Source organism: Xenopus laevis, chromosome 4S (assembly GCF_017654675.1).
Source record: "Xenopus laevis strain J_2021 chromosome 4S, Xenopus_laevis_v10.1, whole genome shotgun sequence".
NCBI classification, from domain to species: Eukaryota; Metazoa; Chordata; class Amphibia; order Anura; family Pipidae; genus Xenopus; species Xenopus laevis.
The window spans coordinates 57,287,418-57,312,837 of NC_054378.1; the positions used below are offsets into that span (position 1 = coordinate 57,287,418).

Here is a 25,420-nt window from a genome sequence, read left to right on the forward strand (position 1 = left end):
TTTGATCAGGTTTGTAATGTCGAACTACTATTATTCTGACCACAACTGTACATATATACGCATAGATACTGTATATATTGTTTTCAATAGTCGTTTCAGTTTATTATAACTACAGTAAATATTCTTATCACTAAAGATAAATATAAACTGATAATCTCACCAGAGCTAGACACATTTACTTGAAAACCTATGTTGCAAACAGTCTCATTAAAAAGCATCAAATTTATTCATGGAAAAGATTCCAGACATCATGAAATATCAGCTAGTCTTGCATAAAAGGCCTGCTCGCACATCAGTCATGAAATGCAAGGATGCTTTTTGTTGGAGCACTTTAAAATTCATGACGTCTGGCACTAAATCTGCAGATATTTTTAGAGCTGGTTTCTTGTTGAAACATCCATTTCAAGGGCATTTCCTCTTCGGCATAAGGTACCATGACCCTTTTCAAATATTTTGATGTATTGTAACTGATCCATGATCCCTGGTATGTGATAAATAGTCCCAGCCCCATAGTATGAGAAACATCCTTATATCATGATGCTTGCACCACCATGCTTTACTCTCTTCCCAATGTACTGTGGCTTGAATTTAGTGTTTGGTGGTCATCTGACAATGTGTCCGGGGCCCCTAGACCCAAAAAGAACAATCTTTCGTTCATCAGTCCACAAAATGTTGTGCCATTTCTCTTTAGACCAGTCAATGTGTTCTTGGGGAAAAAAAGGCACCAACAACAGGATTGTTCTTGCCGAATGCTTGGCTTCACAGAGGCGTCTTCCTGGAGCTGATCATTGGCTGAGTCTTTGCCATTTTCTGTTCTTTTGAATGGTAGATTTCCGTTTTTATCCACGTCTTATAGGTTTTCGTTGCCATTTTAAAGGATTTGACATTATTTTATCTGAGCAGCCTATCATTTTCTGCACTTCTGTTTTACCCTCTCCAATCAACTTTTTAATCAAAGTAAACTGTTCTTCTGAACAATGTTTGGAACAAACCATTTTACTCAGATTTTCAGACAGAAATGCACTATAACCAGCATGCACAGCATTTGCTGCCTTCTTTCCCTAAAGGAGAACTCCCTCTATACTTACCTCCATCACTGGGCACCAAGCAACGTTGGACTTACTGATATAGTACGGGTGTGCGAGAGCTCTTTCTTTTCTCAACTAACTTCATTTCAGATTGCTTTTCTTTTTTGGATCAACGGTGCCATTACTTGTCTCTTGGATATTATTCATCTAGGGTTATACCTATGTTTATTAAGAGCAGTTTAGTTATGTTCTTCAGAAATATTGTCTCACAAGGTCAATGAATGATATTCTTGAAAATCCTGATTTAATAAACATAGATCTTATTTCCGGAAACTTTTGGTCTCCAGGTAACAGGCAAACCCATCCACTAAAGAAAGTGGCTGAAAAATGGTCTGGTTACTTACAATCTGCAATCACTCCTTCCCATCTCTTAAATTCTATTAGTAAATATAACAAGCACTTAAGTGTCCGAAAACTGGAGAGTACAACATTTTAAATTGGTTCACTTGGCCTATGGGAAACCATATAAAAAGTCTTTAGGTGTGGGTTCTCAGACCTTCTGTCCGAAATGTACATACCTAGATGTGGACCTATTTCACTACTTATGGTGTTGTCCAAAATGTGCAAGGTATGGTCATCCTTGGAAAAGTTTTTGATTCTAAAACTAAAGCTTAACATTAAACTTGCACTCCTACATCTGAATTCCCCAGGACATTGACTGAAGGGGGGCAACCCAAATCCCAAAGATACCCATTGTTAAGTCTACTTTTGATGATTACAGCTGCTACTAAGAAACTTTTGTTTTTAATTTGGCTGTCCGAGTCCATTCCTTCACGGGCAGACATTCTGTCTCTCCTAAACCAACTCTGCTGGCAAGAAGTAATAAGGGTTAAATCAGCAGAATCACATCTCAGTCATTGAAGCAGTCATGAAACATGGTCATTATTCTGGGATCAAATTGACTCTAGCTTCAAAACACAAACATTGGGCTTATTACATTTATAAGCTTATCTTGGTTGGTTCAATGGATATGTTTATATATTTTATTTGATTACAGCCCTTGCTTTATGCTGGTATAATTTTAAAATGTAGAACATTCACTGAGCGCTGTTTGGTGGTTTGTTAGCTTGGTTGCTTGGTTATATGGTTAGATTTAATTTACTTATTTTAATCTGTTGAACAATTTAGATGGCTTCACCAATCATATTTACTCTTCATTTTCCTTAGGCATTTTTGTTACAAGTTGTATAGGTATGCCTCATTGTCCTGCTTTGATCTTTTGTAGAAATGTCTGCTTGTTTAATTTGGAATACAATAAAAACATTTTCAATCTAGGGTTATACCTCTTATACCGTACATTGTTCTACAAGTGCAAACAGCATCTTCGCTTTTATTGCATATCTAATGCCCATGGAGGTCAGTAGGTTGTTGGTAATCAGAGCTGAAGTGGCTGAGTGAATTTACTGCAATAAAACACTAAATCTGATGAAAGACTATTCTATATATCGCTCCCTCTTACTGCAAAGTAGTACTTTTTTATGTTACATTTTCAGACTGTGTTCTTTGATTGTAGACATCCTCTCCTAAAAGGTTATTCCTTCATGAAAGCTTTTCATTACTGTGATGCATTGGGAGTTCTTTGTTGATATCCTTTCTGTTCCTAAGCAGTACACATTAAGTCCTGAAATCTTTCATTTGATTTACATAGTATGCATCATTCTCATAAGTCATCCTTTTAAAAGTATTTTTTTATTAACATCAATAGAACTGCAGGCATTTATCATGGTGAGGTCTCCACCGTGACTTATGATGTGTGTCAGCATAACCTCTTTTTGTAAGATTCCATATTCCCATCTGTTCCTCCAACTGGAGTATCTACCATGCTGAGACACTTTGTTAAACTTTATTAACACTAATGAATACTTTATACAGAAAGACAAACTACTTTTCCTGAAGGACACTACTTCCTTGAATGCAATGTAAGCGTTTCTCTGGCTACAGCAGACTTTTGCAGCTCAACTACCCATCCCCTTGAGGTCCAGCATTGGGGCAATTTAGTGCTTGGGGGTTGTCTGACAATGTGTCTGGGGCCCCTAGACCCAAAAAGAACAATCTTTCTTTCATCAGTCCACAAAATGTTGTGCCATTTCTCTTTAGACCAGTCAATGTGTTCTTGGTGAAAAAAATGCGCCAACAACAGGACTGTTCTTGCCGAATGCTTGGCTTCACAGAGGCATCTTCCTGGAGCGGATCATTGGCTGAGTCTTGTTCTTTTGAATGGTAGATTTCCGTTTTCATCCACGTCTTATAGGTTTTAGTTGCCATTTTAAAGGATTTGAAATTATTTTAGCTGACGCTTACAGCCTATCATTTTCAGCAGCCTATCATTTTCTGCACTAGCATGATTTTAGATACAGAAAAATACTGCTAAAGAAGTCATTGTTCAAGGTGTATCTAATAGGATAGACCCACGACCTGCAGATCGATGTGCCAATGTGGTTTTCACCCAATAGGATTTTCAAACCAACATATTTTCTTCATCAGCATAACATTTGTTGTCATTTTGATTTCTTTTGTTTAATATGAAAATCAAATAAAATATTTTAAACATTAGGATTTTCAAACCGGCCTGATAGCTATGTGCTGGATTTCAAGATGGAAAATGAATGTTACACAAACAATACTATGTATTCCTTTATTTTGATAATAATGCATTTTTCTTAATAACACAACTGGTATTCAACCATCAATATTCCAAATTCCAAAATTCCAAATTCAGACAAAAAGTGATACGTGCTTGTTCCTTTTTAAAACAGGGATTGAAATAATAAAAAGCTTTTCTCTTGAAATCCCTTTCATTATGCTATACGCTAACATAAGGTTCAAGCAAAATACCCCCTTTTGCCTTCAGTACTTTCATGGTGCAATAATCTAGAACACGTGTCCATAAAGATCAGGCTTTGATTATGTAAATACAATGTGTGGAACTGTAAGACTGAAGTTGCAAGGAAAGCAAGGAGCACTTTCTGAAGGCTAAATGTCTCCTGCAAGTTGACATGATACAGCAATGAGAGCAGCAAAGAGCTCTACAATGCCTCTGGACATGATGTTTATATACATTTCAAAAGCATCAAGTAAAAGGGCTTTCTACTTAAAAACATCCCTAAGTAGTCTTCCAGCTGGGTCCTCGTAGGGGACTATCTCCGCAGTTCGGGAACGACTGATCTACAGGTTAATTATTGATTGGAACTAGAAGTCTACCTTGGTTCTCTTCATGGAGTAGGTAGTAAGCGGTTTACCATAGAAGCTGTAAATGTACATTCCAAAAGAGTCACAGACAGTGTGTTGGCATGCAAACAAAAAAAGAATGCAGTCAATAACACAAATGCACTCATGGCAAGGCTGACACCCACAGTAAAACTTCGTACAGATGTAATGTTTTGATTTAGAGCTATTAAGCATTTTCTATATATGTGAAAATAAAGCTTTCCAGTTCATTGATAGCAGTGCAAAGCCATAAATATAATGAATGCTATAATATAATTTGATTGGTTGCTGTCAGTACATACAGTACAAACAGTATAACATTTCTATCTCTATACAGTATGCTGCTAACATGCCAATTGTCTTGCCAGGCTGACAGCATCCAATCAAATTATATTATAGCATTAATTATATTTAATTTAACCTTCAATTTATATTAATGTAACTTTGCTCCTGTAAAACTCTGCATCCTGCACCTGACTGCTCAAAAGAACATTTAGAGATACAGGTTAATTCTTAAACAATACCTAAAATACTAACTTCCTTAATTGCAAGTTTCTGCTTCATCAATAGCGCTATTGAATATACAGAAAATTCTGCATTATGTTTCAATCCATTTTGCACAAAAAAAAAAAACACACCTTAAAATACAGCAGCTCCCACTTGTTTTTAACAGTCAAGAAGTTAACGAGAGCTGATCACTGACAAGTTTGTGATTATTCATATCCGTTCAAATTGAGGCAACCTGTAGATCTCAAGTCAATCTTTTTGTTTAGTTTAGTAACCGTAACTGCCAGCATCCATGCCAATCAGCTGACAGCAAGCACAGTATGATGAGAAGGGGTAACTCTAGAACAGCTGTATTGCCTTGGATAATAACATTTTTGCTCAATGATTGCTGGATTTCTGCAGGTTCCTCTCCTATCGCACAGATTTGCCAGCCTACAATATCAAATTATGGCGTTTCTTCATATATTATCTTCTAGACATCAAACATGAATCCAGTATAACTACATTAGCTGCCAAAAGCTATAAATCTCAATTTATATGAAAGTTTTCTTCAGTAAAACTCTCACTTATGAAACAACAGCAATACAGGGAGCATTTGCCACATCCATTGTACATGACAGAGAAGCATTAAAGCTGACGTTGAAGTTTGTTGCCTGCTGAGAATCTTCAGCTAACAATGCAAGGGTCCTCGGTCGTTGGCTTGACTTCAGCTTCCAGCAACATATTCATCACTGCTTTTGTCAGGTAGCTGCAGGTCCCTCGCTTGCCCAGTGGGGGAGTATTGTAAAACTTTGTCATGTCATCCTAAGGGGATAATAGGACATGGCAGTATGTCAGTGGGAAGGCAGAAAGCTTGGCTACAAACTGAGAAACATACTCTAGGCACCAGATATCACACATCCAATTACTGGTCAGTTGGTTTAACACAACAGCTCCCCCAACATACCTTGTTCAGAGCCAGTTCTGGCAGGACAGACAAATCAGCCATATAAACTGTTTTATTAGCCCGTGGATCTTGGAAACTCTTGGCATCTTCAATGCCTTTTATGGCCTGTGCTTTTATGTTAACAAGAATGTTACAGCAAATACCTCTCTAGGGTGCCATTTGGCAGCATCAATGTACAAAATTTACAGTGATAATAAAAAATGGACAAAAGCGTTGGCTCAGTTTTCAGAATGTTGGTTTAATAATTCTGCCATAATGGCTTAAAGTAAATCAGGAGCATAACAATTGCAGGGTTGTCAACACAAGGCATAACAAGCAGTAAGCTTGTACTTTTATGGTTGTTGGACAGTCTAAAATTTAAAAGCTGGGGTGGTCATGGATTTAAAAGCCCCAAGGCTAGAATGACTAGCCATTATTCTTTGGGTATAAAATAATCATCCTTATGTGCTTCCACTTAACCATATGGGGTGGCAAACTAGGTTTTTTTTTGGAGGAGATGCTTTCTGCAAGAATATTTCAGCCTTTTCTTCCTACAGACATTACATTATAGCAGGGATCCCCAACCTTTAGAACCAGCGAGCAACATTGAGAAGTAAAAGGTGTTGGGGAGCAACACTAGCATGAAAAATGTTCCTGGGAAGCCAAATAAGGGCTGTCAATGTTGACATTAGAATTAACGTTTCTGTAAACATTGACACCTGTTCCTCAGCTGCCCTAGCCGTGTAAAGCAAAAAATACTCTACAAATTTCTCAAGGCATTCATACAGACTAGCTGGTGGGGTATGGGTGACATTCTAGCAGTCCATTGCTCTACAGAGCAGAATTCTGCGAGGTCAATAGGCATGCCTAGTGCAGATTGTCTATTAGAAAGTGATTGGAGTGGGTTCATTATCAGTGACTGTTTGAAAGAATGCCAGGGGCTAGTTACTCTCTGATAAAGCAGCAGCTAATGTGCCAAATTACCTACTTGCACTCACACAGCATCTGGCTCTTGGGAACATTTAGCCAAGAAAGTTTGTCAGCTCTGGCCATATATTTGAATATAACAGGCATAAAAAAAACTAGTCCAAACAAATGTAACCATAAAACAAATATATACATTTAGTTAAATCATTAATTAAATATATATATAGCAATAAAAATGTGACAATGTCCCTTTATACTTGCTAACAAACAGAGAACAGGTTTAATCCCAAACAATTCTCATCTTCTTTATGGCCCAAGGGTTGAAGGGATGTTAAAAACCCAAGCCCTTGTGTCTAGCATGCAGATTAAGGCTGGCTTTAGGCTCACTCTGTGTATTATCCACAATAAATGTCTGGTATTATTGCAAGCATTCACACAGTTCTGATATGGAGCATTAAATGACACTTGGCCACAGAACACACTGACTAAATTAAATTTTATGCGCTTCAGTATATTTGTTCAGATCTCTATCAGAAGACTTGGGTGTACACTCCGTGACCTTAACAATCATTCTTAGACCCGACTCACCTGTTTCTCTGCTCCCTGAAGTCTGCTCTGGTCTTGCTGGAAATCATTAAATGCCTCCTTCACTAGTTTGTCTAAATCAACTTTATCTTGAAATTCAAACTCCGGGTTTCTCTCCAGGATAACAGAGACGACCATTAGCAGCTGTAACCAAACAAGCAAAAAGTGCAAATAATTGGAGTTTTACGCAAAAGAGAGAAATATTTCAGGGTCAGCAAAGTATAATGAAACAGGAATACATTCACAGTACTACAGCCATACAACACTATGGGACAATGCATTACATCTATAAGAAGAAGACTGTAGGTTAGGCTTTTCATATTGTACTCGAAACACAGAAAAAATAATCACCAGTGCTCAGTCTAACCCACGGTGTGGCATTGACCAGCTGCTAGAGACACCCTTGTGCCAGCACTAGGTCTAACCCACATTCTGGAGGTGACCAGCTGCTATACACTATTTGTACACAAAAAGAAGAAAGATTGCCTTTAAAGGAGAACTAAGCCCCCCTACCATTGGAGCTCCCAGTCGCCATCTTTTCGGCTCTTTGTATAGTCTTTGGGTTAGTATTTGAAAATTTTTGTTAGGGGCCCATAAGGTGCTTAATCATGTGCTGGGGGGGAGCTGTGTTATCCACAGGGGAGGAGATTGCATATGGATTTAAGGGTATGTTTATCATATATATAAGGGTATGACTTAACATTTTCAAATATAAGTGATATCCCTGCAGTGAGCACCAACCATTTGTTTTTTGTGGTGTATTACCACCATTAATGTGGACATGGTCTTAAAAACTGATTCAATCAATACTGCAATCATATTAATAATCTCAACGTAACATATTTCCAGTTCAATTCCATGTGTAAGATATGGTTACCCCAAAAGTGCAGGTGGAATAATTTATTAAACAAAGGACCCTAAACCACATACAAGAGATCCCTAACTCTGGGGCTGGACACCGAGGGATTGGCCAGCAAATGCTGGAAATTTCTTGTCATACAAAGTGACAGCCAGATAATGAAACCAATTTAAAGGTGAGTACCTCAACAACAATTTGCCGATATTCCGGCTGGGCGATGTTCTGTAGCATGTCTTCCACCAGAAGGGAGAAGTTCATCTCATACATTGTCATGTCAGACAGAGTTGGTTGCTGTAGGAAAGGAAAGTACCAGTTAACTGTACATTGAAAATGTTGTCTTTTGGGTGGTGACACAATGCCCTGCCGGAAAATTATTATTAAATGATGTACTGTAAGAAATAAAATGTGCAAGAAGTTAATAAATAATACATGTTTATACTTCTTTCATCCTAAATAAACCAATACATTGTGATGTGTCTACTAGCCTAGAGAAAAAGAGATTGCAAATGGAGAATTTAGTGCATTTAATCATCTATAAATGTTGATGTTATAAATATATATGTATAGAATTACACAATATGGAGCACTCTCAATTCATACCTTCATGTCTGTGTACATATTACATGTCCATCATAAAAAGACACTAGCAAATGTAATGTCTGTTGGGCAAAGATGTGGATGTTGGAGTCACCCAAGATTTCATGACAGCAACAGTGAAAGACCCCCAACATACCAGACTCCGTGTTTCACAAGATACATTTTGGCCCTCAACATTTCTAATCTCTTTGTGTGAGATGGGATAACCCCTTTATCCTACTGTGCTGCAGCACCACTATGTTCCCTTATAACTTTAAGTCATACGTGTTTCCTATGGACACCAACATCCTACTTTCATCTTTCCAACTCCCCCCTCCATGTTCATCCTCAATCAGGCTCTTTCATCCTCTTTAACGTTTATGCCTTCTGCAACGAGCATTTACAGGATGATATAGTGGCAATTACATGTATAAATACCCCCACAATTCGAAACAGGATAAAACAGTGGTAATTACATGTATAAATAGCCCCAGCACTCCCATGTAAAATACACCCAGAACTCACAGGAGGATGACACAGAGGAAATTCCATATATATACTACCTCCAGTCCAGATTACCATTGTACTGCACATTTTCGCTCGGAAGTTACTGGGAAAGCAACAGATCAGACTACAGGCTGAGTTATAAAGGAAACGCTATCACTCATGTATTACAAGGGATAATGTACCCCCTTCTGTAAATTATAAGGATATTAAAAGTCACTGAGGGGTTCTGTGACCATATAAAGGCACAAGGCTACAGGCTGAGTTATAAAGGTAAGTCTGAGTATTATTCATGTATTATAAGGCATAATGTATCTCCTACTGTAAATAATAAGGATATATTCTGTCTCCTTTTTGAACAATATAACAGGATGACTGGGGAACTGGCAGCTAAGCTCTCAATCTCAGCGAAGCACCCCCGCTCCAGGTGTAGGATATATGCAATTCAAACAAAGAGCTGAGAGAAAGCAAACGAAGAGGCAGAACTTGCTGCTAAGTGCTCTTTATTGCACACAACATGTTTCGGGCCCAAAGCAGATAAAGGGCTTTGGGCCCGAAACATGTTGTGTGCAATAAAGAGCACTTAGCAGCAAGTTCTGCCTCTTCGTTTGCTTTCTCTCAGCTCTTTGTTTGAATTGCATATTCTGTCTCCTGTTTGTGTCAGGGAGTTGGAAGGAGGTCACGCCAAGTGTCCTTACATAGAGTGATCATATCTCCTTGTATTTCCATAAGCTGCTGTCTGACACCTGCCCTTTGTCCCCTTTAGTGGGGGGCAGTGGGATTTTTAAATCGGTGATTTTTAAATCTTGGTTGGAATGGAAAGGCCACAATTCTGTCAATACCTGAGGGCCCCTATTTGATATGCTCTCTAATAAAACAACTACGGTATAAGCAGTACCAGAAATAATGTACAGAAGCAAGTCCAAATAACACAACTATAAGGTAGGTAGAGGTGTATAGGACATGGCAATCAATTCAAGAGAAGCAGACTGACTCTCTAAGGCTGCAATATATGTTAAACATTTATAACTCACCTGGGGCAGAAATTTGCCAGCAACTATGATACCACTGGGTGTCCTCTCCAGGATCTGCCAGACTCTGTCATAGAAGCCAGATGGGTTTCGGTTCAGCGACCCATCTAACTGCCTTCGATGAAGCCAACATCTAAAATACAGATAACATCATTAGTGTACTTTAAACATTACAGGGATCGGTGTGCATTTCATGCATGCTTATTAATCTATAGTTTAAACACGGAATATATACACAGAACCCATCAGTTTTGGATTCAGCTAAATACCAAACCCTGATCCTTCTACCAAAGATTTGACTGAAATACAAACCTTAAACTGCATATTTAAATCTGCATTATTGTATGTGAATAAATGTCACTTTCATCTATCCAGGTCATGTGACATCAAGGATTCAGCTTTGGCTGAATATTCAGTATGTGTCTGCTGCAAATGTACGTTTTTCTGTCATTTTTGAGTAAGCCTGGTGTGGAGGGGAAGGAAGGGAGTCAGTAGTGCAGTGACAAGTGGTTCAGTTACATGTCATGGCAGTGGTGCTGGTGTTGTTGTTACAGATCAGGTAGGGAGGATAGAAATATGGTCCCTCTGGCCCAGCTCTGCTCACCGATCTACCAATTTAGCTCTAACTATTTGGGATTTCAGCAGGAGACCGGTTAATTTTAGGGGGTTTAAATCAAGGAGACTCCTGACAAATACAGGGGAACGGACACATCTGCATAATTAAACAGCAGCTTATGTTTATAAACTATAGTAGTGTTTCAGAAGCAATCTCAATTTTTTACACAGTGCAACGTAACCATACTTTATATTTAAATGCATTTTAACCACTTTCATTTTTTGGGATTACTGTTCCTTAAAGCATCTACTGGAAATTATCATTACGTTCAAGAAGATTAGCATAAACACTAAAACATAAAAGAGCCGTGCAAAATTAACTGCTGCACAAAAGCAAGTTTTCTTTATTTCTCAGGGATAGTAGCATTCCACACATGTTCTTGCAGGGTTCATTGTTATTATGTTTTTAAGCATGAACGATAATAAATGCAAAATGACTACTTGAGAATATTACAGGTGGCTTCTAAACAATGGCATGCGGGGATAATAATATGGGGCCCTGTGATAGAAACCCCCCCTCCCTCATTTGCAGAAACTGCTCATTAACGGAGACTTGCCCCCAGGGAATCATTTCTCTGGTTCACAGCCAGGACTATGAAAGTGAAAAAATATGAATCTGAATTTTTCTCTGACCATAAAACATTTCCCACTCTGCAATGTAAATTTATTGAAATGTATTTTATTTGAAATTGTATTTAAGCCCAATGTAGTTACAATAATTATGTCCATTTGGCATGCCTCTGATTGTGGGAGAAGTGTACTGTACTCAATTACAGCAAAGTTGCATATGGCACATCGACCTAGCAGCAAATGTCCTGGATTTTTCCCTAGATATGTTGGTAACTATGCTATTTAATATAATTCATGCACTTTCTGAAGTGTGGCACTATTATTTACTTTACAAGGATGCTTTTAGTTTTATTCTTGATATGTGTTATGTCTTTGGTAGGACAGCACTGTGAATAAAAAAGTACCCAGAAGCATATAGTTATATGAAAACTGATTTGCACAAAGCATAGGGGATGTACCTTGCCAATCTAGGCAAATAAACAGCGGTTAGCAATAATCTTGGCCATAAACGGGGGTTTAAGAGAATGCACTACATTAGTTGTACCCCTGCTGCACCTCAAGAGCACTGATGGCATTATCAATATATATATATATATATATATATATATATATATATATATATATATATATATATATATATATATATATATATATATATATATATATATATATATATATATGTATATATATATATCCTTCTACAGTTGCTCTCTGCTCAGCTCAGCTAGTAAGATATATGCAACAGTTTGATATTCACTGAAGGTTCTCTAATCGACTGCACACTCAGATGAGAAACAGTTGTCATTTACCTCCCCTGCTGCTGAGGCTGAAGTATGTACAGGAGAAGCTGTTTGATTTCTCCCGGAGACAGCTGGTAGATATCCTTTTCTGGCTGATCTCCACTGCGGATCTTCAGTTCATACCTTATTGCATGAACTATCCATCTGAAAAGAAAAGTTATCGTTAGACCAAACAACAGAAAGTGCGCACGTTTTTATCCCCAAAAATGTGTATATTCTCGAAGGAAGATATACAAGTTATTCTGAATTGAGAAAGCCAGTTGGATGACTGGTGAAATGTCTTCAAGGAAAAAACACAGCAAGTCCAGTTAATTTGACTTATTTCTACAGATATACCATGACCTGGATGAATGAGAATCTTTACAAACATCTATTGTATGTCCTGTGCTTAAATGGCTGCCCCCATGATTTCATAGCCGCTTGTATATGAACAGTAGTGTTTTTTAAGCAAACACAGCAGTTTTATCTCTTTTTTTTACTGTTCCTTTAACAAACAGAGGTTACAGAGTTAAAAATAGGATTAGAGGGCCCTACTGGCAAGATCCAATATTGAATGATATGAATAGATTATACCTGAATTTGGTCACCTGGCTGCATTATGTCACATTTATTGCAGTGAAAACAGCAAGACAAGCATTTTCTTTTCAATATGAAATACTTCCTAACTGGCACGATGCCACTGTGCCTTGCAACCTCTTGTTAGCTGCAACTTACATATAACGAGATTTAAATGCTCCCTATAATACCAAATTGGTCATTCACAGTTTTCCCACTGCTCAAATTATCTTGCATAAGAATAATGCCAATCTTATCTCTTACCTGAAGCACTGCTACAGTATAGACTGATTTTTGGACAAAATAGTTTTCTTACACACACACACACACACACACACACACACACACACACACACACACACACACACACACACACACACACACACACACACACACACACACACACACACACACACACACACACACACACACACACACACACACATTATATATATATTATATAAATATAATTTTTTTACCCATGCTAGACTTCATAAACAAGTGTAGAAATGTATTGTGCCCTCTTACTGTTCAGCTTGATGTTAACTAGGCATAGCCAATGCACTGCAGTTACCTAACCAAAGGCAAACAGCAGGAGAGTAGTGAGTAAGAGGTTTAGCCATGCAAAGCTTCAAGGATGTTATCATCTTTATTATTCTTTATTAAAATAGTACAGCCATATTACACAGCGTTTAACAGAGATTATACATTGATTCACATCAGTTCCTCTCCCAGAAGTTCTTACATTCTAAGAACCCTATCACAGACATAGAAAGTATGGTTAGTTGCATTAGGAGAACCCTCCTGTATGTCTTTTGGGAGTGAATAGGGATACAGGAGGAATCCCACCAAACACAGGGAGAACAAAATCATTGAAATGCCACTATTCAGACACGAGACAGCCTGAAAGTGTTCAGAAACGGCATCATGAATTACTCAAAGTCAATTAGTACATTTTTGTCTTTAAGTTGAAAAGCCTAAGAGGCAGATGTGAATATATCTAAATTTACTGCAACCAGTGAGAGCAAAAAGGAGCTTATAGACATGCAGTGGATCTATTCCTAGATCTGACAATATGAACCTAAAAAACCTAAAATTCTAGGCAAACCTCATTTATTTTATATTTTGTAAAAAAAAAAGTGAAACAGTATAATCTGTAATACAGCTCCACCCAGTATCACTACAAAATAACCATATAGACTGCAAAATTACAAAAGTGTTTAGAAGAGCACTCAGCAATTTTACATTAATTTGTGTTAAGGGTTTTCATTTCCTTTAAGATGGACATCTTGATAATTCCTAATTTTGGAGAGGTTGCCAAACAGATTGCCGACAAATTTGGTCATCCACACGCAGAGTCAAACCAAGCTGATAACCACATCAACGTTCTGATGGGATTTTCATAACTTCCCAATAGATATCTGGCAGATCAATATGGGTCAATAAGCTGCCAATGTGGTCTGCACGAGCAAGGCAACAAGAAAATCATTTAAATATCAAATAAACCCAATAGGCTGGTTTTGCTTCCAATAAGGATTAATTATATCTTAGTTGGGATCAAGTACAAGCTACGGTTTTATTTTTTACAGAGAAAATAATAAATAAATAAAATTTAGTCTTTGGGATTCTGTAATTCAGACGTTTGTGGATAAAGGGTTTCCGGATAACAGATCCCATACCTGTACCGCATATCGCAGATAAATTAATCTATGCCACAATAACACTGACTGGTCATTTCACACACTTTCAGTTTTCAGCTTTTGTAGACCAATAAGTAAGAAAAATAGCTTTCTGATGGAAGCAGCCATGCAAATAAAAATTACCCATTGCCCAAGTCTTTGATCAAGGGATTGGGTAAAATGTTCCCAATTAGTATAACAGCTTTTAGTAAAAGCTTCAAAGAGAATTCTCCCATATCTTTCTAAATGTATTCAAAAACCTAATTTAACTTAATGGCATTTATAGTGGTCTTCAGAAAATGTTTATATAGAAATTATTTTCCCCTTAAAAGTTCCCTTTAATAACATTCTGCTCTCAGATGTACCCCGTGTTTTTACTAGAAGGCAATGTCTACAGAACATCTTAAATACCTTGTCAAACACACATTGAGCGTGTGCAGCCAGTCATGAGGAATGCATTGAAAGTCTCCAAGCCCTTGCATCATGTTTTCATAGCAGTTTATTGCTACAGTGGGTTTAATACAGAGGGGATCCCTTAGACATACCAGTAATGTTTGATTATTAGTACATCAGGGGCAGGGTTGATGAACAGTAAGGAAGCTGGGGTGGCCACCAAGCATCAATACCCAAAAAAGAGGTGGATGAATAGCCTACACCAAGGAGGAAAAGTCTGAGGGCTACCGAGACAAAGTACAATGCCAAATAACTAGATAATTATTATCAATGGCTCAATACTGAAGAAAAATGTGGACAACATTGATTAAAGCTATGATGACATAAAGGCATGTGAACAAAGAGATAAATGGTGCAAACTGATACAAAAATTCTAGTCTGCCATTTAGATGTCAGTAAAGCTGCGCTAACAAAGAAGTGGGCAAAGATACAGAGAGAGAAGCCTAAAATAAATCCACATCAATGCAAGAGAGTGAAAACAATAATCTCAATTTCCTTACACACCTGTCACAGTGTGATATTGTTCCGCATATGTAATGTATTCATCCAAATTTAGGTCAGCAAAAGCAGACTATTTTAAATCCAGGCCATAGCCCTGTATATAGTTCCAGAACTGCTGTGATTATTTGGTTTTATGGCTGCCAGGTTATAAATAACAGAGATGATAGAACATAATATAAACAGTGAATGTCACATTTAGGTACCACTGTAATCAAATGGAAAAATATGTATGATTAGTAAGAAAATTGTGAGTAAAATTGCTATATTCATGTGCTACTTTCAACTCTTTAGATGAGAGGGTAGCTAATAGGCTCATTATATGTATCTTCAGGAAAACAGCGTTTTTTTAACTAACCATATTCACAGAAAATTAGCTTGTGACTTTGCTTTTTTATAGTATAGCGCTAACGTTTTACAGTTGGATATATTCATTAATGTATCTTGTGCTCTCTGCACTTTCTGCCCTGTGCCAGATGCAAAATCCTAGGTGCAGTTGTAGGTGGTGGAGAGCCTTATATTTATGCCTGACTCTGCAACCCAGCAAACTGCATTCCTTGCCACCCTCTGGCTTGTTTATCAATATGACAGAAATCGGCCTATTATTATCACAGTGTCGGACTGGATGCTAGGAGCCCACCAGAAAACCTAAGCCCATAGGCCCACTCTCCACGTTTCCTCTTTTCTTAATTAAAACTAGTTTGGTGGATTTTCGGCTTTGAGAAAGTCACGGCTAGTCTTAATAAACCAATCACACCAGCCAAACAATGATGGTGGAGAAGGTGGACCTTTAAACAGTGCTTTAAATATCTGCATAGGTTAGGGTATAACCGAACAGACAGGACTGCATATGTATCTTCAGGGAAGGGTTGCAAGCTGTAACCTTTTTAATGTTTGATCCCCAAAATGTTAAAGTGATTGAATAAGGGGACCTGAAGAAATGTTAAGATTAAATAAGGGTGAATTCTTACTATCACTACAAAACACTAGAATACAAGAAGCCTAAAGGCAAACAATGTTGACATCTATGTTTTAAACATTCTTGAAATTTTTTGCTTATATGCAACAGTTTTTTATTATTATTATTTTTTTTTTTTTTTGCAACAGTGGGCTGAAAACCACTGTTCTGGCAGCTGGCATTATTAGTTGTTATGCTTTCCCAATAGTTTTCAGGGTGCTAGGAAGAAAGATAGGCAATGCATTGCAATACAGTTTTTTCTTTAATACACAAGTTTTATGTAATAGTAGAACAAGTAGAACAGCTGATAAAATAAACTTAAAGAGCTTTCCGTTCCATGAAAAACTTGGGACTGACAAAGCCTTTGAGTGGAGGTCTTTACTGTAATGGTTCTGCCAAGTACTTGATGTATTTCAACAAGAAATCAATAATGAGGCTGTAAATCAAATCATTATCAGAACAGAGTGCAGTTTGTGCGAAAGGTTCATTTTACTCGCTGAAGTAGGTGAAGGAAGAAAATTCTTGCGAGTAAAATGAATCAGAGATTAACCTTGCGGCACAATAGAAGAATGGATTCTATTTGGCATATAAGGGTGCAGCCGTAAACACAAAGTAATATAACAGGCTGATTTGATCCTGCTGAAAGATCCGCACAATTGTTTCTGCGGTTAAATAGCAGCAATACAAGCTAAGATTTACTATGCCCATAAGTACAAACAAGGAACAAGCAAATCAGTACAAAGATTAAGTCTTCAGAAAACAAAGAATATTTTCTTAAAGGAGAGTGAGTAAATTTCACAAAATTTCAGTATGTTGCAGAAAATTCAGTAAAAAAGTCTTGAAGACTGAACAACAAGTGGATTCCTCTTTAATGTTTCTCCTTGTTGTTTTTTAGTCCCCATTCTCCGCTATTCAGGTGCTCAAACACCATGTTGGCACTGAATTATAGTAAGAAACTTTAAAAATACACACACAAGTGAAACTTAATTCACAGGCCTTTGTTGTTGACATCTGGAGGCAAAACCAAATACTCTGACCCTTCAGCATCTACTTTATACCCCAGAAGCCTCTGAAGATGCTGGGAGCACATAGTGTGTCATGATACAATGGACAGACAGTGATAAGTGAACTATATGAGATATCCAAGAGTGCTCATGTGCATTAGGAGCAGCCTGGGAGCATTAATCACATGCTCTCAATAGTTTCTACACTCTTATTTAGGGTGATGACAGAGGGGGAGATTTGTTGCCTGAGGTTAAATCTGTGCTACCACAGGTGATGAATCAAATATGCTTTCCTGCCACCAATAATAAAATTGCTGATGGGAAAACATAGGCAACACTTTCCAAATTTGGGCACTTGGGAACACAAAGCACTGCATATGTTTACTTTATCGCAGAACTGATTTAACTGCGGAAGTCAGATCTACCGCCTGCCATCATTTTTAACATAGAAACAAATAAGGTTAAATGAACTGCGTGTATGGAAGTAATCTCAATGGAAGAGGCTGTATAGAGATTAGTAGTTCAGTGCTAAAATAAATTGGACACTGATAGTTTTGTCTGAGAGCTAGTTCATGCGGAGATACTGTAAGTATGGTTGTGGGTGTAACTAGATGAGTAGTGGTCTGGGAATTGAACTGTTCAAACTATCATCTTAAAGGACAAGAGAGGAAGAGTTGGGATTTTTCCATGGGCAGTAGTGATGTGTGGGCCCAGCCTGATACCAGCGGGACCCCTGGGTCGGTCGGGTTCGGGCCGACCTTGCACCCCCATTTGCGGGTGGGTCTGGGTCCTCATAGCTAAGATTTTCCATTCCTTTTACCAGCTTAGTTGCCCTTCTCTGCACCCTCTCTAATTCAATAATGTCCTGTGAGCACTGGAGACCCAAACTGTACGGCATATTCTAGATGGGGCCTTACCACTGTTCTGTACAGTGGAAGAATAACCACCTCCTCCACGAATCAATGCCTCTTTTAATACAGCTCAAGACATTATTTGTCTTTGCTGCTGACTGACATTGCTTGCTACAGTCAGGTTTATTATCTACAAGGACTCCAAGGTCCTTTTCCATTATGGATTTGCCTATGGCAGTCCCATTAAGAGTATAAATGGTGTGGATATTTTTACATCCCAGGTGCATCAATATTGAATCTCATCTGCCACTTAGCTGCCCAGAATGCCAGCTTGACAAGATCATGTTGCAAGGATGCCACATCCTGGATGGAATTAATTGAGCTCCCCTAAGCTCCCCTAAGTCATTAATAAACAATTTAAATAAATTAAGTGGACCCTATACCGAGCCCTGAGGGACTCCACTAAGAACCTTACTCCAAGTAGAGAATGAACCATTAACAACAATCTTCTGTACCTGAGCAGTTGTTTATGGGGCAATGTATCAAATGCTGTGGCAAAATTCAAATGGATCACATCTACTGCTCCCCTGCTGTCCAGCATCTTATTTACCTCATCATAAAAAGCAATCAAATTTGTCTGACATGACCTATCCTTCATAAAGCCATGCTGTTTGCTGCTATAATGCCATTCACTAGGACAAAATTTTGAATGTGATCCCTTAACCAGCCTTCAAATAATTTGCCCACCACAGATGTCAAACCTACTGGCCTATAATTGCCAGGCTGAGATCGTAATCCCTTTTTATATATTGGAATGACTTCAGCTTTTCTCCAATCCATAGGTACCATACCAGAGGGAATCTGAGAAAATCAGAAATAGAGCCCGGTCTAAAACTGAACTAAGCTCTCCTAGAACCCAGGTGTATGCTATCTGGCCCTGGCACCTTGTTCACATCAATTTTTATTAAAGCTTTATGAACCATATCCTGAGTCAGCCACTGACTAGATTGAGCTGAGCCAACAGTGCAGCTATGAAATGAGCCTGGGAACTCTGACTCCTCTATTGTATACACTGAAGAAAAGAACTAATTTAGCAGATTTGCCTTCTCTGATTCTATTACAACCATACTGGTACCATTATATAAAGGAGCAAAACACTCAACCCGCATCTGTTTACTATTAATATACTTAAACTTTTTGGGGTTAGTCTTAGCCTCTGCTGGAATGAGCTCCCCATTTCCTATCTTTGTCATCCGTATTATGGTTTAATTAAATGCAGCTTCTGTCCCCACAGCTTTGTAGTTTTTAAATGCCTTTCTGTTCTATTAACTTCTTTACATGTAGATTACGCCACATAGGGTGGTTCTTGGTGCTTCTACATTTACTTCAAATAAATTGAGAACAGTAACTATTTAATATAATTTTCTGTGCAGAAACACAATGCCCCAATCAGTGCTCTGAAGGATACCTCTCATTATGCCTATATTGTTGTACATATGATGTGTGCACATGCAGGGGCGGATTAATGCCTAGGCTAACCTAGGCTATAGCCTAGCGGCCGATGGGCAGGGTTGGACTGGCCTGCCAGAGCCCTCTAGTTACATTAGTAGTTACTTCAGGTCAGTGCCAGAGCCAGTTGGTTCGGTATGCGTGCAGACTATTCAGACGTGCAGAAGCAGCCACGGACATGGTCACCCAGCCAGACTGCACTGATTTTCAAAATGTTTTCTCCTGCAGCCCAACGATTCTTTTTACAGCTCCCCTGGTGCTCGCTCCTCCCTTGTCACATTCCCTGCAGCCGGATCAAATTACTTCGGCTGTGACAAGAAGAGAGCTGTGGAGCATCCGATTAGCCAGCACTGAAACTGCCCGCCTCCTTCAGTTCACTGATTTCAGCGCAGGGAGAAAGGAAACCAAGAAAGGAGCTGCTTATAACACTAAAGTATTGCAGCCTACTCAAACACAGTCAGTGGTGTATGTCCCTGGATGATTGTGCTGGCTATACATGAACTGGCCACTGTGCCATCCCAGGCAGGCCCCTGTGAGAAGTGTAGCCTAGGGGCCTCAGGTAGTATTAATCCGCCACTGTGCACATGGTATCATGGAGACATTAATATTTAAAAATCCAGCTCACTGATTAATATCCCTGGTTGGATTTTTCTATAACAGCTGTTTGGACTACATATGTGTTCTAATGGGCACTGTGGTAGGAGCTAAATGTTTTTAGGGAAAGGATTTATGTGAGTTTAAATTTTACAAGATGGGCCATATTGCCATTTAGCTTTTGAAAAAGTGGCTGGTAGCTACAAAATATGTCAAATGTTTGGTATTGGGATATGCCTGTAAGAGTTCCATGTTTTAAATCAGTGATCCCCAAACAGTGGCTCGTGAGCAACATGTTGCTCACCGACCCCTTGGATGTTGCTCCCAGTGGTCTTAAAGCAGGTGTTTTTTTTGAATTCCAGCCTTGGAGGAAAGTTTTGGTTGTATAAAAACCAGGTGTACAATCAAACAGAGCCTCCTGTAGGCTGCCAGTCCACAGAGGGACTATGAAATGGTCAATCACAGCACCTATTTTCCACTTCCTAGAACTATCTTCATGTTTGTTTTGCTCCCCAACTCTTTTTTACATATGAATGTGGCTTATGGGTGAAAAGAGGTTGGGGATCCCTGTTTTAAATGATTTAAATAAAAGACTGTTTTTAAAGAAACTGGCCCCTGCTGTTGCTCCATTCAAAGAAGTTTGCTCTGAGAGTCAGTATCCATACATGCAAGTTCAGAGCTGTCCTCCCCAGCATCCTTAGCCAAAATGGCCAATCTGTTGCTTTGAAAACCCACCAACATCTCTCACATGTAAATACTGCATGGAGCTGCTGCTCCAACACCACATACATGTGACAAGAAACACAGAGTGATACCAGAAAACCTACTTGCACTCATATTTACACTGGGTACTTACAGTAGTTAAAACATCTTTTAAGTTTTAAACACCTTAAGGTTTTTAGTGCTGCTAAACACTTGATTCACATGCAACACTTGCTGTGCAGTCACAAACTTATTGAGGTATCAAAACCTGGAATAAAACACCAAAAGAAATAAGAGAGCTTGTGCCCATTCTGCCAGAGAGAAACTAGCCACTGAGGCAAGGCTAAAACTGTAAATAAGTCATGAATACCTTCACAGAAGCTTAGGGGAAATAAACCAAAATAAATATAATCCAGTTGGTAGATCCTTAAAGAAAATAAAAAAATAGGGCATAGTGGCTCTTTAATTGTGACTTTTGAGCACAAGTGTGTTTTATGTGTGAGAGCATGCCTGTGTGTAAAAAATTCATGGACTTTACACATTGGTGTGTATTGGCTCATGAGTCATAAAAGCGATCTAAAAATTGGGTTTAAAGCTACTGTGCATACAATATCAGTTTTTATGTTAACTGCATAAAAAAAAGCTATTTCCTACCAAGCTGTGCATAATGTGTCAACACAAGGCTTACTTTCCAAAATAAGAGCTCAGATATATATAATAAGTTAGCATCTCTCTTTAACACTTTCCTAGGATCTGAGTAAACATAAATGAACAGCTGTGCGTGCAATAATTAGTTTTTCATTTTTTTTTTAATTTAATTTATGTGATTAAAAATAAATTCTGACCCGACTCGTATCTTTAACATGCCGCTGAAAAGCTCCGGTGTGTTCGAGATAATCCAGCCAATGTGAATAACCAGCTCTTGCTGCAGGACAGCCTCTCGCTCATCATAAGGGCTACATTTCTTGTAGATGATATCCTTAATCACTCCTGGAGACAAGGGATTGGAAATAACAGCTTCCTCGTGCCCAAAGACTCCCAGTGTCACCTACAAATAGAGTGTTTGAATGGAGAACAACAGAAAAGCACAAATTAGAAGCAGAGTAAGGAAAATGGGAACATTTCAGACGAGCACACAACAAAGTAAGAGAATTTGCCGAGTTTACACGGTACAGCCACACAGCAAATTGCCAGTTTTTTTGTTTGGGAATCTAATTGGAAGGAAACTTTGCTGCAATGGAAATATTTTGCATTTATATAATTGTCTCACTGTAGCTGTGAGACAGGCAATATCACATTTTTAGATAGCCTCATTATGTAAGGTAAACTGCACGGAGGGATACCAAACCAGGCAAAGGAATGGAACCGCTCATTAGCAGAACTACCAAATGGCAAAGGCTGTCATCTGTACAAAACAATGTCTGTATCCCTCTATCTCAGCATACATTGAATGCACAGTAATAAACAGTAGATATAACTTATCATTATGTAAATATTATAACCACAAAGAAGTTCTTATATAGATAAACTGTAAACAAAAACCACAATGCTCATTGGATAAGCATGCATGCATACACCATTCATGTGCATATGGCAGAATGCAAGTTATAAACATCAATGAACATGCAAATACTTTCTCACAAGGAAAATACACAAAACTTTAGCACAATAAAAGGGCATGTTGTACTATTTCACTCCAATATGGCCAGCAAGTTATATCATTTCTTTGACATGGGACTATAAGTCCCATGTCAAGATAGGATATAAGATCGGATAAGTAAGTAGCATCACATATGGCAGGGATCATGCACACACTCCCTAACCCTGCACCAAGTGACCATGTTAACACTATGCAGTCATCACCACCTTCACTTTTATATTTTCAGCCAAAAGACACTGCTTAAAGGGATACTGTCATGGGAAAACATGTTTTTTTCAAAATGCAACAGTTAATAGTGCTGCTTCAGCAGAATTCTGCACTGAAATCCATTTTTCAAAAGAGCAAACAGATTTTGTTATATTCAGTTTTGAATTTGACATGGGGCTAGGCATATTGTCAATTTCCCAGCTGCCCCAAGTCATGTGACTTGTGCTCTGATAAACTTCAATCACTCTTTACTGCTGTACTCCCCCCCCCAGCAGCCTAACAACAGAACAATGATAACAATAACACAAGATAACAACTCCTTGGAAGATCTAAGAACAGCAGTAAAAAGTATAAGTCCCACTGACACTGATTCAGTTACAATAAGTAGAAAAAAACAACAGCCTGCCAGAAAGTAATTCCATCCTAAAGTGCAGGCACAAGTCACATGACTGGGGCAGCTGGGAAACTGGGAAAATGTCCAGCCCCATGTCAGATTTCAAAATTGAATATAAAAAAAATCTGTTTGCTCTTTAGAGAAATGGATTTCAGTGCAGAATTCTGCTGGAGCAGCACTATTAACTGATGTGTTTTGGAAAAAAACTTGTTTTCCATGACAGTATCCCTTTAAAGAGGAAATATAAAGTTTTATGTTCATGGGAACACATTCATGTTGTGCTAAAGGAAACGGCTGGCTGCAGCAAAGGCAAGTAAGCATTCCAGTACCTGCTTCAATATCACATTTTCAGTTTAAAGCATGGTAGGTTTAGGCAATTTCATGTTATCAGATGATACTGGATGACTGGATTCTTCTCTGCCTGAAGAGAGTGTTTTTATGGTGATGAAGCACAATACTCATGTAGTGCTTAAAGCAGCTGAAGTACTGGGCCCCTGATTTTATGTGTAATACTTATTGGACTTTAAGTAGGCATTGTAATTACTGTAGTCTGATTAGCACAGCAGTTCTTCATATGAAAGGATGATATAGTTCTGAAAGGGCACCAGAACCAGAACATTGGGTATTTAGTGGAGACAAATTGCCACAAAACATTCCAAGGTGCCATAAGCCTAAAGTTTATATCAGAACACTGCTAATAAATATCTAACTCTTAAAAAAAACGAGTTCACATATTACCTAGGTCTCCTACCCTACAAGAGAGAAATACACCTACACAAAGGCTTTTTGACAGCAGGGATGGCCAGATGTTAACACAAAACATTTTGAAAAATCTGTATCTTTTTGACTATAAAAATTTGCAGAGCTTTGAAAAATGGTAGCACATCACAAAACATGATAGACATTGTATTAAGTTGGAAGCAGCTGTGATAGTGTGTTAATTGGAAGTTATGAGGCTCCTACCTCCTGCTCAGCAGCACTGGCACAAACATATTTGCAAATTGATGTGATGGCTTCAAACTGTCTAACAAATACATGCATTTTGAAACTTGTTCTATTGTTTCACTCATCTCTGCTCATCAGCGGAGAACTCTGCTGTCTAAAATCTTGTCTTTTTAATACACTTACAGCTGATTTCCTTTAAGGAATAGATTTCAACTCAACAGGCATTTAACTTTATCTAATGTTTCTCTTAATTTTCCATTCTTTCAATATGGAAATGTTTCAGTGCATTATTTATTTATGCTAAGAAGCAATCTGAGAATGAATTCAAATGCACAGTACATCCGCTATTCCCATCTAGAATGAACCAAATGTGGGTTTCCTTTGTACTGTCACAGAGTCTGTAATGCTTACTTTGTTTAGATTGCAGGCCATTTCCCCCCACAACATTTTATATATACTTGTCATTTTGGTGCAATCACCCTAGTTTTTTAATATCTAGTAATATAAACATACAGACAAAATAGCATACACTTGGAAAATGTGTACTTACCTGTTTGCCCTGAACTAAAACATTAGTTATAGAAGGTGCAAGGCTGTCCACTATTTTACCTAAAAGACTGGCAGCAAGACGTACAACCGACCTGCGGACAGAAAACAGAGCAGTGCCACTACTTTTTGAATGTTAGTTATACCCTGCAAAGGGTTAAAAGCAGCCTGCGCTTCTATATCTTGCAAAGCCTGTTCACACATATTGCGCCTTAGTATTGCCTCAGCCTCTGATTCTTGACCATTGGGTCCCAGATGTTGCTGGACCAAAACTCTTACAACTTATATTTAATAGCTAAAGTAGTTGTAATCCAGCAATATATGGGAAGGCAAAGGTTAAGACACAGTGGTCTAGGCCAAAGGTGTTGCAATGATACTGCCCACAACAACAATGAGAATGGATAACAGAGAGACGTTGTGGAACAATAAACTGCAACTCAGCTACTTTCCCTATATCTTTATCTCACTTTCTTGCTTCAAAATGCTCACACAGAGATGCCTCCAAACCCCAAAATACTGCCTTATCTCAAAGCTTTTACCAAATAGATAGAGAAACCACATACTCCATTCAGTACCATAGAACTCTACTGACGCCTGGCAATAATTATGATATTACAATGATTACAATATTAAAAGAATCAGTCACTCTAAAATACCACAGAAGGCAATTA

The 25,420-nt window shown here is 38.3% G+C and overlaps 1 protein-coding gene across 8 annotated transcripts in view; it reads right to left on the reverse strand.

Moving 5' to 3' along the window:
* Positions 1-3,709: 3,709 nt before the first annotated feature.
* Positions 3,710-25,420, reverse strand: part of phkb.S (phosphorylase kinase, beta S homeolog) — a 180,336-nt gene continuing 158,625 nt past the window's right edge. For 7 of the 8 annotated variants that reach the window (XM_018260670.2, XM_041561274.1, XM_018260668.2 and 4 more), the window contains 7 exons: positions 24,754-24,844; positions 21,843-22,045; positions 12,204-12,338; positions 10,213-10,342; positions 8,282-8,389; positions 7,243-7,383; positions 3,710-5,606 (listed from right to left, as the gene is read on the reverse strand). In XM_018260670.2, coding sequence (XP_018116159.1) covers positions 5,469-5,606; positions 7,243-7,383; positions 8,282-8,389; positions 10,213-10,342; positions 12,204-12,338; positions 21,843-22,045; positions 24,754-24,844 — 946 coding nt within the window. In that variant the 3' untranslated portion in view covers positions 3,710-5,468. The remainder of the gene's footprint in view (positions 5,607-7,242; positions 7,384-8,281; positions 8,390-10,212; positions 10,343-12,203; positions 12,339-21,842; positions 22,046-24,753; positions 24,845-25,420) is intronic. The other variant, XM_041561272.1, reaches the window with a different exon arrangement.